Below are 13,891 nucleotides of genomic sequence, written 5' to 3' on the forward strand. Positions count from 1 at the left end.
AGTGCCGGCTGGCGACCCCAAGGGGGAGGGCCTTCTCTGTGGGAGCTCCCACCCTCTGGAATGAGCTGCCCCCAGAGATCAGGGTGATCCCTGATCTCCCTTCCTTCCGCCGCGCCCTTAAGACATGGCTATTCCAACAAGCGGGACTGGCCTAGGGTAATTTTTAGAGGGGTTTTAATCATATTTTAATTAGACAATACTTAAATATTTCTTTTTAACTAATTTTAAATTTTGTAATTGTTTTGGGTGTATTTTTAAATTGATTGTCAGCCGCCCTGAGTCCGCAAGGAGAAGGGCGGGATATAAATTCAATAAATAAATAAATAAATAAATAAATGAAATGCTATCAGTTACAGAGCATTTTCAAAAACAAAATACAACTGTTTAAATATTCACTTGAGGCATTATCATCATCATCCATATCATCATGGGGAGGTTGCTCCGGCATCATTACTCCCACTTCTGAAAGTGCAGGTGGGTCATCAAATATTCCTTCTTCAGTGTTGCTGAGAAGTTTGTCAACTGAAATAACAAATCAAGCAGTTGTTAGAAGCATAAATCTTACATGTGTGTTAAATTTAAATTTACTGACAAAGAATTAAAGGGAGACTAGTATAGCTATTTCGGGCTAGATTAGGGCTGAAAGGCGAAAGCGGAAGCAGAATGCTCCATCCCATATTTGGGGTAGACCAGGTTGCCCTGATAGACCGGTCTCAACGGAAAACACATAAATCTTATATCAAAATGTAAGACTACATGGCATTAAAATACAGAACTTTTTCAACAGAATATCTATAACTATGAAATTCTTGGTGCTCACTAAGCTTATTTGTAGACAGTACATTATATAACTAGATAACATTAGGGCAAAGTGAGTGTGGAGTTTGCCACCTGTTTATACATAATAGCTTGTTTTACCAGTTTTGATGGCAATGTGGTTTCTTCCTTGATGGTTCTATTTAGAAAAGGGTCTATTTGTTTGAAATACGTAGCTTAAGCAAAAATATTTTCATACATATTCATTGCAGAAGAATGAATACGTATGAAAGAGCATAGGTGATTTTTTTTTGTTTTACAATGAAAGATAAACATTTACACATACAAATGGCGATAAACAGGTAGTGTTAGTATGCGTTCTGTTATGAGAAATTAATATTGAAAGAAGTTTAAATGGCTGTAAAAGAGCATGTCCCTGCCTATCTTATATGAAAACCAGGGAAGGTCGGGGAGACATAAAAATAAGGGGACAGTCTTTCTCCTTACATAGTTCTCACTTATTAATGAGAATTCGGGACTGTGAACTCCTTTGCTAAAGTGACCCTGTCATAAAGTATAATGTCCTGTGATATGACAACTTATGACAGCAGTTTCAACAGTCCCATTTTTCATAGTTGCCTTTATGGTTATAGATGTAAAAAGCTATCTATGTTGTCCCATGAGAGAGAAAAAAATCTTACATCTTCAGTTAGAACTCTTTTACTACATTCATACTACCCTTATTCTATAGGCAGTCGATGGCTAACGTCGACCTACATCTGTTTGCTTAACAAAGGTTCAAATTAACTGTGACCTTGGAAGAGGTGCTTTATGGCAAGATACAAATTGATGACATACCCAGGATTCCACCATCATTTCCCTCTCCAAAATCATCCTTGTACTGGTCTTCATATTCCAAGTGATTAGATTTCTCATTAAGATGACTGGTGCTCTGCTCTGGCTCCAGCAGAAGGTTTGAAGTACTAGAGCTTACCAGCATGTCATCTGGAAAAGCACTACCTTCTCTCATCATTTCACGATCATCCATGCCAAAGTCTCCTTTAAAATTAAGGGGGGAAAAGAGACAGGTATCTTCAATTACCTATCCTACATTATTTCAAATTACAACACTAAGTTGCTCTAATTTTTAGTTAGTATGCAGAATATTTTTTTATGAACTGCAACATTCATCATGTAAGATACTATCTTCTTCAGTTCGTTTTGTTATTACTCATGTTTCATATATATTCTTTGTTCCAGTTGTTTCACTAATGTAGTAGTCTTATAAAATTATTTTCCCAAGATTAATAAAGTATTCATATTCTTTGACACTGCATTTTGTTTCTCCAACCTGTGCGTCTCAGAACCACTGGTATTGTCATTAGAATATATATGCATATTTGGAAGATGTGCAAGTTTTTGTTTACATAAAAAGATTGCAACATTGTGAATTTATCACTTTAGATTCTGATTAAACCTTATTGCAGAGGTTCTACAGTAGGCTCATTGACCATTAACTCCTTAAAATAGATGCAGAATAATGAAAATTATCCATGCTTGGTGAGGCAGTATATGAATTGTTTTAAAAACAAGAGATGGATCACTGAACACACTAACAAGACCCCCCTGGCCACTGCTTTTTATTATTCTATGTTCTTGCTTTGAGAAATTTTAGACTAAAAATGGAGAATGAATGCTTTAAATATATTACTTTCATACAATTACATTGACTGTAAGAGATACAAATATTACTTGTGAATAGAAAAACTGATCAAATGAATACTGTATGTAGTTTTAGCTGGAATAAACACTTAAACCTTAACGTAATAGATCCTCATGTTAGCAGATTTCAAATCTGATGGGAGTAAAAGTTTTTGGGCATTCCCCAGCATGTGAAATGGTCTCTGTCTGTCTGTCTGTCTATCTATCATAAAGTCTGCAAGGCAATTTTATCTTTATGACAAATATGAAGTTTAACATTATTTACATAATATATAAATATGCAAATCTCAACATTTGTATTGATTTGCACATTTGCATAACAACACCATTACACAAATGAAGTATATTGATGCTAATGGCATGTTTTGCCTCATATCCATAATGATGTCATTACTCAAAGGTCATAAATTGTTGTAATGTCATTTTTTTGTATTAAATGGACATTCAGGAATAACCAATGCCTCTCCTCCGAAATAGGCCATTAAATGAACTTTCACTGTGAAGTTTAATTGTTCAAGATCCTCAGCACTTTGTAAGCATTCCTCAAATTAAGGAGGAAAAAAGCTATGCTTATTTATGATTATTAAAATATCAATGTATTATGTTGATTTGTAATGTAAGGTAGTCCTTACATTACGAACATAATGGAGGCTGGTCATTAAGCTTTTACAACTTTTCTGCGTAGATTGTAAAGCAACCACTGCCGTCATTAAGCAAACCCATGGTTTACTATAGGCCAGTTTTGCAGAAAGCTGGAAGTAAATGTGATCATGTGAAGTGGGATGCTGCAAATAGCCGTAAATGGGGCCCAGTTGCCAAGCACCCGAAGTATGGTCATGTGACCATGCAAACCCCATCATCGGAACTTTAAATTCAGGCTGTACATACCTCTCAGGTAAGTCTGTGTAACTTTGACCGATTGCTAAACGACTGGTCATAAGTCAAGGACTACTTACTTATACATTGTAATATCTATATCAGTGATGGCGAACTTTTTAGAGACCGAGTGCCCAAACCGCAACCCAAACCCCACTTATTTATTGCAAAGTGCCAGGGCCACATCAGCATTGTGGTTCCCTCAGGGAGGGTGGGGTGTGTGGCCCACTGGGTGGGTGTGGCCAGAGTGGTTACAGCAGTCTGGGTGGGTGTGGCCAGGTAGGCATGGCCACCTCGATGCTCTAACACCTCTACTCGAGCTTGCTAGCTGGCCGTTTTGCCTGCTTTGTGCTCAGCAGAGCTGCTGCTCAGGGCAGCGGTGGCAGCCTAATGGACCTGCGCGAGCTGCTAGTGGCGACGGTGCGTGTGCCCACAGAGAGGGCTCTGAGTGCCGCCTCTGGCACGCGTGCCATAGGTTCGCCACCACTGATCTATATCAACTGATTTTATGAAAATACAAGAAACTAAGCATAAATCCTATTTAAAACATGCATGCTTTACCAAAGTCATTTTCCTGAAGTATGCTGATGTTTCCCACTTCTTCTCGCATTGTAATTTCTTCCACTCTGCTTTGGTTCAAGCTGAATTGTTGAGCCACATCAATATCACTTTCAAAAGACATAAAGATTTTTAATTAGAAACCATTCCAGAAGACAACCGTATATTAATCTTCAGTTAAATAAAGTCACTTTAGTAAATTAATGAAAAAAAAAATGCAGCTTAATATTTTAAAATCCACACAGATTACAAAACTCAAAATGTTATTTATCCCACAGGTGTAGTATTACAGCATATCTTTCAAAAGAGCAGAAACAACTTTTTTTCTAACCAGTAGAATGGAAATTCTTTCACTGTTTGTTTTCTGCTCCAATACAGCAATAATAGGGACATAGATATCTACAAATATCTCAATAAATATCTTAGAATAAGAAAATAAGTGCTTACTCTAAATCTGGCAATGGTTGATCGAAATCATGAAATTCTTCAGGCAAAGTGATAGCATTGTAAGCAGCTTCTCTATTTTCCTCAGGCAAATCAACCACACCTAAAAAAACATCATAGGCTCTTAAGGTGACATTTTTAAAGAAAATATCTTGGCACGCTTGCTGATCATATTAACTGCAGCATACATTTTCACAGACAATAAACTATTCGATAAAATAGAATAGGATTCAGTTATTATACTGAAGTTAGACTGTACTTGGTGATAAAACTAATTTTAAAGATTACAAATGGAACACCCTGACTTTACATGACAATATCAAACTGGATTCAAAAAAACCATATAAGTACAACTATTCCAAAATAATTGTCAAGGCCCAGTTAGGTCCAATCATATTACAACAGTCATTAAGAAGTTACTAAATAATCTAGGGGGGGAATCACATGGTACATATTCTATTATATTTAAAAGATTGTACTCTAAAGTAAACAAAATTATACCATTCATGAACTAGTAACAGTTGTATAAAAACAAATATGCATCAAATACCTGGACGGAAAGCCATCTTAATCTTAATGAATGCCTCATTACAATCTGCAAGGAGGTATTTAGCTTTCCTGTGATAGATTCTAACAACTCCCAATAAAAGGTGTCCTGAAGTTCGAAGAGCCATCTTCACCTGAAAAATTATTTATAGTTAATTGTAACTAAGAAACAAATAGGAAGGCAATTCCTTAAACCCTCATATCCTACTTTTATTATGTACATCTTCCTTCCCCTGTCCTTACCACTTTCTACAGAGGGACGATCGAGAGCATCCTGTCATATGGCATTATTGTCTGCTTCAGACAAGAAAGCAGTGCAGAGAATGGTAAGTGGAGAGTGGGGAGGATGGCAGAAAAGATTATTGGCAGTTCCCTCCCTTCCATCCAGGACATAGCATATAAGTGATGCTTGAGCAGGGTCTGCAAGCTTGTCTGGGACACTGCACATCCTCTTCATGACCTATTTTCCTTGTTACCTTCTGGGAAGAGGCTTCGTGGTATCTGAAGCAGAACATCCAGATTCAGTCACAGTTTTCTTCCATACAGTTTTAATCTTGTGCTCTAAAGCGTCCTCTTTCCATTATGTAGTCAAGATGGACACTAATTAATATTTATATGTTATTTATAAGCAGGGGTCTTCAAGCTTGGCCCTTTTATGACTTGTGGACTTCAACTCCCAGAATTCCTCAGCAAGTGTGCCTGGGAGTTGAAGTCCATAAGTCATAAAAAGACCAAGTTTGAAGACCCGTTTATAAGTAAGGGTGTAGGTTTATACATATGTTGTATGCAGCATGTTTAAATGTGTGTTATGTATGTGTACACTTTGAGAGCAACTAAAATTCATTTTTAATGTGTGCCAATGTGCCCACAGTAAAAATGACAATAAAGGTTATCTATCTATTTAAGTCTCAAATTAATATGTGTAATTTCTTTTATTGCCATTCAGTTTATCAAATAAGGAGCACTTTGCAATGTCAAATATATTGTACTATCAAAACTATGAAATCACTTAAAACTTAACTTATTTATGGTCATTTGAATTGTCATCTTCATTATCTATCAATATTATTTTATCTTTCTTTTTCATTCACAATATAAGGAAGCCAATATAGTTAATATTCCTGCCTATTCTGCCCACAACACACCTGTGAGAGACAGTGACTGGCCCAGAATCACCCAGCCGGCTTTCATGTCCAAGGGACACCCAAAACTGTCTCTTGGTTGCTAGGTCAGCACCTTAATCACTATGCCAAACCGGCCTTCTACACATAAATTTATTTAAACTATTTAAAGAGCTGCCCATCTCATAACTTGACTCTGGGCAGCATACAGATTAAAACCACCATGGCAGTATATACCGCAGGATGATGTAAGTCTGGTTAAAACAATAATCCCCACATTATTAGCAGAGCTCAATTAACCTTCTGGCCTAAATGTCTGGCGAAACAGTCAGGTTTTCAGAACCTTTCAAAACACTAACAGAGATCCACAAAAATGACATTGTTTGATAGAAAGACCCAGAGAACACCCTTCCTGAAAGAGCAGAGATATAAAATGTTATTGAGAAGATAGTTGGTTTACTGCTCTGAAGGAATGTGGAAGTGGACCTCTTTCAGTGAAGATTCAAGCCTGGCCATATAGCACAGAGACTGCATTCACCATGTTGTTGGTGATCTTTGGCAAGCATTTTTTATATAATAATTATGCAAATTTATTGGCTGTTTCAGGAACTTTTAACCCATGGAAATAAATGAGTACTGGTGATATACTTCACAGAAAAATAAAGTTAAACAAAACTGCATCAAAGAAAAAGTTAAGAAACTTTTGTGTGTGGGAGGGGAGAATGGATGGTCTCTTTTTCTTGCTGATTATTAATTTTAGCCCAGTCTAAAAAAAAAATAAGCTTTATATATTCAGCCTTTACTGAAAACTTTAGAAAATAATGAGAAGACTTATAATAACTGTTATTAAAGAAAGTCAGTTTCTACTATTCTAGATCATGCTTTATTTAGTGCAAATTGTTAACACCATATGTGATACAATATGGAGCTGTATTCTCAGAATTCTAAATGTAAAACATTTTTTTAAAGCAGTGATAAAAATTAAAAGAGAACCAAGTCCCAGTGTGTCTTGCTTTAAGTATGTTTGTTAAATTCTGCATGGGAGGACATACAACAACGAACCATGGTAACTAAATGGTACTCATTTAGCTGCAATGTAATTTCTCAATGCAGGAAGGAGATAAACAGGAATAAGCTCTCTCATTCATATCTTAGTCCAAACACTCAGATATATCCATCTGTTGAAAATTCCAAACTAAACTCTAGATTATATATTGATAATACTAACAAAATAATTCAGTAATACATTTGGATGAACGTATGCTTTTATACCAATTTCCCATATACCACAAAATATAATCATAAAAATACCTTAGGTGAGATGATGCTCTCTACGCTACTTTCCAAATTGCATTCAAACACGTGGGCTTTGGTTAGCTTTTTGTCCCAATGGGCCGCCAGCCATATTTTAGCTAGCGGCCCTCTTTTGCTCAGGACAAAGTGAGCATAAAACATTGTGCCAACGCTCTATGCAGAACCTGCCAAAAAAAAAGGTACATTAAATATGTCATAGGCGTACAGTAATTCCAGCAAAATATTTCATACATAATATAGGTAGGTATTAAATACATGCTCAGGTTTGGCTTATGGCCACTCACTCACAAGCCTGGCAAACAGCCATACTCAAATCATTTTCAAGTAAACACTGAGGCACAAACTGTTCTTTAGAACACATGGAAACCCAGTGAATCTAAAATAACAGCAAACCTTTTGCTCTTTCTCTCCCATTCACACACACACATATACTCATCCACACTTAGTCATATTCTTCTCAACTAGGCTGCCAGCCACTTGGCCAGAGGGATAGAAGCCACCAAATCTGGATACAAAAATAACTCAAAGGCTTCATGACCCCCTTTATCCCCCAAAGTCCTTAGAACATATTAAGAGAACTACTCTGATCATACAAAGGGAATCACTAAAAATAATGTCCACTTTTGTGCCCACTCCATATGAACATACTATCCATTATAATTGTCCATTTGATAGATAACAAGAGTTCGACTATCATCAGTGTGCCCCTTCCTATGTTTTCCACCTGCTCTTTTGTTCTTTGTGAAAGAGCACAATCCTATTGAGAAACAAGATTGGTTATGTTTGTCAAAGAACAGCCACTTCACCTTGTTTCTGTGCTTGTTTCTCCCCCACCTATCCTCTAATAACCTTCAAACACCATAGTAGAATGTCCACATCTCCTAACTGAATCTGAGTTTATAGCCTTGTCCTATCATCTTCTCACTCATCTTCTGCCAACATTGCTATAGCCATCTCTTCATCTGCTTCATCTATCAGACCTTTTCAATATACAAGAACCCCTTGGGATTGGAAGCAATCCTATCTGTTATACTTGTTCCTCTATATTGCAAAGGTTGACTAGGTATCTGATGAAATTGTCCTCCACATCTCTGAGAAACTGTCCGAGCATCAGAGGATCCATCAGTTACAGTGAGGGAAAAAAGTATTTGGTCCCCTGCTGATTTTGTACATTTGTCCACTGACAAAGAAATGGTCAGTCTATAATTCTAATTGTAGGTTTATTTTAACAGTAAGAGATAGAATAACAACCAAAAAATCCAGAAAGTTATAAATTGATTTGCATTTTAATGAGTGAAATAAATATTTGATCCCCTATCATTCAGCAAGATTTCTAGGTCTTAGGTGTCTTTTATATAGGTAACAAGCTGAGATTAGGAGCACTCTCTTAAAGGGAGTGCTCCTAATCTCAGTTTGTTACTTGTATAAAAGACATCTGTCCACAGAAGCAATCAATCGGATTCCAAACTCTCAACCATGGCCAAGACCAAAGACCTGTCCAAGGATGTCAGGGACAAGACTGTAGACCTACACAAGGCTGGAATGGGCTACAAGACTATCGCCAACCAGTTTGATGAGAAGGTGACAACAGTTGGTGCGATTATTCACAAATGGAAAAAACACAAAATAACTGTCAATCTCTCTCGGTCTGGGGCTCCATGCAAGATCTCACCTCGTGGAGTTTCAATGATCATGAGAATGGTGAGGAATCAGCCCAGAACTACACGGGAGGATCTTGTCAATGATCTCAAGGCAGCTGGGACCATAATCACTAAGAAAACAATTGGTAACACACTATGCCGTGAAGGACTGTAATCCTGCAGCACCCGCAAGATCCCCCTGCTCAAGTAAGCACATGTACAGGCCCATCTGAAGTTTGCCAATGAACATCTGAATGATTCAGAGGAGAATTGGGTGAAAGTGTTGTGGTCAGATGAGACCAAAATTGAGCTCTTTGGCATCAACTCAACTCGCCATGTTTGGAGGAGGAGAATTGCTGCCTGCAACCCCAAGAACACCACCTCTGCTAAGGGGACAGGACAACTTCACCGCATCAAAAGGACGATGGATGGGCCATGTACTGTCAAATCTTGGGTGAGAACCTCCTTCCCTCAGCCAGGGCATTGAAAATGGGTTGTGGATGAATATTCCAGCATGACAATGACCAAAAACACATGGGCAAGGCAACAAAGGAGTGTCTCAAGAAGAAGCACATTAAGGTCCTGGAGTGGTCTAGCTTGTCTCCAAACATTAATCCCATAGAAAATCTGTGGAAGGAGCTGAAGGTTCGAGCTATCAAATGTCAGCCTTGAAACTTTAATGACTTGGAGAGGATCTGCAAAGAGGATTGAGACAAAATCCCTCCTGAGATGTGTGCAAACCTGATGGCCAGCTACAAGAAACGTCTGACCTCTGTGATTGCCAATAAGGGTTTTGCCACCAATACTAAGTCATGTTTTGGGAAGGGATCACACACTTATTTCACTCATTAAAATGCAAATCAATTTATAACTTTTCTGAAATGCGTTTTTCTGGATTTTTTTGTTGTGATTCTGTCTCTTACCGTAAAAATAAACCTACCATTAAAATTATAATCTGATCATTTCTTTGTCAGTGGACAAACGTACAAAATCAGCAGGGGATCAAATACTTTTTTCCCCTCATTGTAATTGGTGCATCTTCCCTGGGAAGATTGTTGGCACAGATCAATTTCATACTCACAAGGAAGATTAAAATGTCCCTGACAAACCAATTCTCTCTCACCTGCTTCAAGGCAAAAACCAGATCTAAAGTGTACTTGCAACATGTGTCCCACCCTGTGTTAGGGTTACATAGTTCATTCATTTCACATCATTGCACTTTCTACTTTGCTACACCTCTCCAGAAATTCTCCCTCCCCCACTATGGCTTCCAAGACATGAAACTCTGGCAGACAATCTCTTTCCTGCCACTTCCGTTCAACTTCACAGTATATTTCTTACTAAATATGAGACAGAAATGGAACCACATTGCCACTCAGTTTGGACCTTCAGTGAGGCACTGATTCCATTCATCCAACATGGCCAATGCAACAACCACTCTCTCCCCATTCCCTCTTTAGTATTATAGTGAATACCCCACCAAATTGTTTTAGGATTACTTTCCTCTTTGACCTTACTCAATTATTTTTTTTAATCCCACTTTCTTCCTCATCAGTCTTCCATTGACATCACCTTCTCACTGGATTCTGTGTATTAATTCTACCTTGTTCATACAGTATAATATTAACAAATCAAAACAGTATTAACTATTTGATACCGGATTAACATTTATTATGATAATTGTTCAATTTCCATGTGAGCTGAAGGCAGTTCCCATGGGCATTGCTCTTACAGCATCAAGCAGGCTCAATGGTATCCAGGAATAGTATATAAAGCATCTCAGAACTGTTGTTTTGTGATGATAGGCCTTTGATCATTTTGAAAGTGTTTTAAACATAACTGTTTCAAGCTCAAAATGTTGAGCAGAGATATAAAATGACATAAAAGAGAGCGAGAGAGATGTCACTCACCTCTACTTATCTGTTATGGAATAAGGAGAGGCAATACAGGTAGTCCTCAACTTACAACAATTGAGCCCAACATTTATGTTGCTAAGTAAAAGTTTGTTTTGCCCCATTTTATGACTTTTCTTGCCATAGTTATTAAGGGAATCATTGCAGATGGTAAACATGGTTAGTAACACGGTTAAGTGAAACTGGTTTCCCCACTGACTTTGCTTTTCAGAAGGTCGTAAAAAATAATCACATGACCCCAGGAATTGACATAAATATGAGTCAATTACCAAGCATCTGAATTTTGATTATGTGATTATGGGGATGCTGTGATGGTCATAAGTGTGAAAAACGGTCATAAGTCACTTTTTTCAGTGATGTTGTAACTTTGAAGAGCACTAAATGAACCGTTATAAGTCAAGGAGTACCTGTACAAAGTTTAAATTGATGATGAATCCTAGTAAGATGGTAACATGCTAGGCAAATGTCTTACAAGTTTGACAATTGACGGTACAAGTGAAAACCTCTAGTTTTTGATAAGACACCATTGTGGTCTCTACAGCATCTGATATATTGATTTCAGAGGCATGAACAGATAGAATTTAGCCATTGTTACCTGAAAAGGTATCTCATTTATACATGGGCAGTAGTGATGAATACTGGACTATACTTTTATAATTCCAACAAATTACTGAAATGAATTTAATCCCTGAATTCGTTGGCAGAACTAAAGCAAATAGAGCACTGTATTTCACTGGGCAAAGAAATTGTTTCTTAAAAGGATGGCTTCTAGTTATTCTACTTGTATTCTACATAAGATAGAATACATAGACAAAAAAGAAAGCTGAGCCTGCCTAGATGTATTCAAACAGATGGTCTGGATTTTTTTCTAATTATTCTCTCCAAAATTAAAACATGCTGAATCCCACGAGGTTGTTTAAAGGAGTTCAGGAAGGCTGAACATATTAATTTTCTTTGGAATACTATGTGTGATACTGGGCTCAGAAGTCCCTAGATAAGCACTATGCTTGTGCTAAAGATCTACATCTGTTCTTACAAAGCAAGATGACTTCAAAAGCCTAAGGCTAAGCAAACAGGTAATAAAGAGTACCTCACTTCATTTATTTGTATCTTGCCTTCTGTCCAGAAACTCAAGCCAGTAAACAGAATTTTCTCCTCTTTTTTTAATCTTCTAAAAGCAATCACCTTGCCTGGGGATGTGACTAAACAAAAACAACTAGGCTCATAAAATTCTCATAGGTGTGGATGGAGTGGAACCTTGGCTTCCTCAATGCAAATCCAGCACCTTAATCAATGTATCATATTGACTCATTAAATGTCTCTTAATGATTTGGGGGATGGGGGGGGAAATCATCCTATTCTCTATACTAAAGCATGCACATTTTTATTTGGCAATGGCAAAGGGGCTTTCTTTTTCTAGGGCCATAACTGTCTTGTTGAATGCCTGTCTCCACTGCAGCCGTTCGTACCTTTTATACTTCCTCAGCCATTAACTCCCTGTAAAATTGGTCCTTTACCAGTCTATTTATACTACTTTCATTCCTAATGTCTACAAAACCACGGAGCGATTTTGCTCAACTTTTCCAAATGCAACGTGACATAAGATCCCAACTTTACACGACTCCGCTACACCCTGAGGCTTTCTGACAGTCTCTTCTCTCCACGCCAATCAAATCCTTAAGAAACTAGGCTTCAAGGCTCAGTTTTCTAGGCTACTAAAAGCCAGGCCCGAATATTTCAATTTCCCAAGCAGCAGCCAAAACCAAAAATCTAGTCAAAGGAGTCTTTAGCTCTCCCCTCCTTTAATGCTCTCTATACCCGTCAAAGCCGGAGCCAATCTTTTTACAAGGGGGAAGAAAGTCTCCTACTGAAACACGGGGAAATCACCCAACACCAGACAGGCCAATTTCGTCTTGCCACCTAACACACAACCCCAGAGCTTTCCCGCAGGATCCCGAGGTGATTCACATGGAAATAATCGCCACAGCATGAGCCGGGAAGGCTCCCGATGATTCCCAGCCTCTCGCTTGCTCGCTTTAAGTCTGTAATCGCGGGGAAACCAGGGATTTTCCTGGGGCAAAAGAATGATTGGGGGAGGATTCAAGAGAGTCTCTTCAAACTACAGCCCTATTTCTCTCTTTTTTTTGGGGGGGGGGAAGGTTCATTCCGGCTTCCTTTGGAGGAAGAGTTAAAGCGAGGGACAGAGCAGTCCTTCTCAACCACCGCTTAATTTCGAAAACGGCAACGACCAGGCGAGGTCCCGGAACCGAGAGGCTTAAAAACCATCGAAGAAGGGCAAGGAAAAGCCCAGCCCTGAAGCCGGGGACCTGCCTCCCAGCTCCGGTCAAAAGCCGTTAATGAGTCGTTCCTCCCTCCGCCTTTCGCAGTGAGCGGGAGCCCAGAGGGGGGACAGTTAGACCCAGGTCAAGGCCTAGTCTTGTTCCGGCCGCACCTGCTCTCTCTTCCCGCCCCCTTCCAGCTCTCACCTCTAGTCCTGCGTAGCTGCCTGAGGAATTGGGCTCCAAGCGCCGCGGAGAACCGCCTAGGCCGCTACCGCCACCCGCGGATTCCCCCACCCCCCCTGCCTGGGCCACTCAAACAAACAAGATGGCGGCCGCTCCTCTTCCTGCCGCCCAAACCAGCCGTTCAAAATTCGGCAGGATGTTTACCGTTTAAAAAAAAAGGAAGAGGGGGGGGGGGCGATGGGCCACAGTGCGCCTGCGCCAACGTTCGGGCGTGCACGTTCTCCGGCTCGAAGGTGGGCGGGGAGGAAGCCACGCACAGGGCGAACGCGGCACGCACCAGTCGCAGAATTGACGCTAACCAATGGGAAGGAGGAGGAGATGCTTTCGGCAGGGATTGGCTGAGGATGGAGCAAAGGCCATCAGTCATGGGAGGGGCTCTCATAAAGCGGCACGCGAGCGGGAGAGAGTACAGGTTTTGGGTCCTGCGAAGTTTCTGCTCGCTTGGCCGGGGGGGGGGGGTGCAGGAATTTGTGGAT

The 13,891-nt window shown here is 39.3% G+C and overlaps 1 protein-coding gene across 1 annotated transcript in view; it reads right to left on the reverse strand.

The window, feature by feature from the left end:
- The window catches only part of RAD21 (RAD21 cohesin complex component), a 24,114-nt gene extending 10,651 nt beyond the window's left edge, over nucleotides 1-13,463 (reverse strand). Inside the window, exons 1-7 of the mRNA XM_015816802.1 lie at nucleotides 13,377-13,463; nucleotides 7,335-7,501; nucleotides 4,907-5,036; nucleotides 4,360-4,459; nucleotides 3,916-4,022; nucleotides 1,615-1,815; nucleotides 397-522 (exon numbers count right to left, since the gene is read on the reverse strand). Of these exons, the coding sequence (XP_015672288.1) occupies nucleotides 397-522; nucleotides 1,615-1,815; nucleotides 3,916-4,022; nucleotides 4,360-4,459; nucleotides 4,907-5,036; nucleotides 7,335-7,478 (808 nt within the window). The 5' untranslated portion in view covers nucleotides 7,479-7,501; nucleotides 13,377-13,463. The remainder of the gene's footprint in view (nucleotides 1-396; nucleotides 523-1,614; nucleotides 1,816-3,915; nucleotides 4,023-4,359; nucleotides 4,460-4,906; nucleotides 5,037-7,334; nucleotides 7,502-13,376) is intronic.
- Nucleotides 13,464-13,891: the final 428 nt, after the last annotated feature.

This window comes from Protobothrops mucrosquamatus, unplaced genomic scaffold (genome assembly GCF_001527695.2).
Source record: "Protobothrops mucrosquamatus isolate PMUCROS unplaced genomic scaffold, P.Mucros_1.0 scaffold501, whole genome shotgun sequence".
NCBI lineage: Eukaryota > Metazoa > Chordata > Lepidosauria > Squamata > Viperidae > Protobothrops > Protobothrops mucrosquamatus.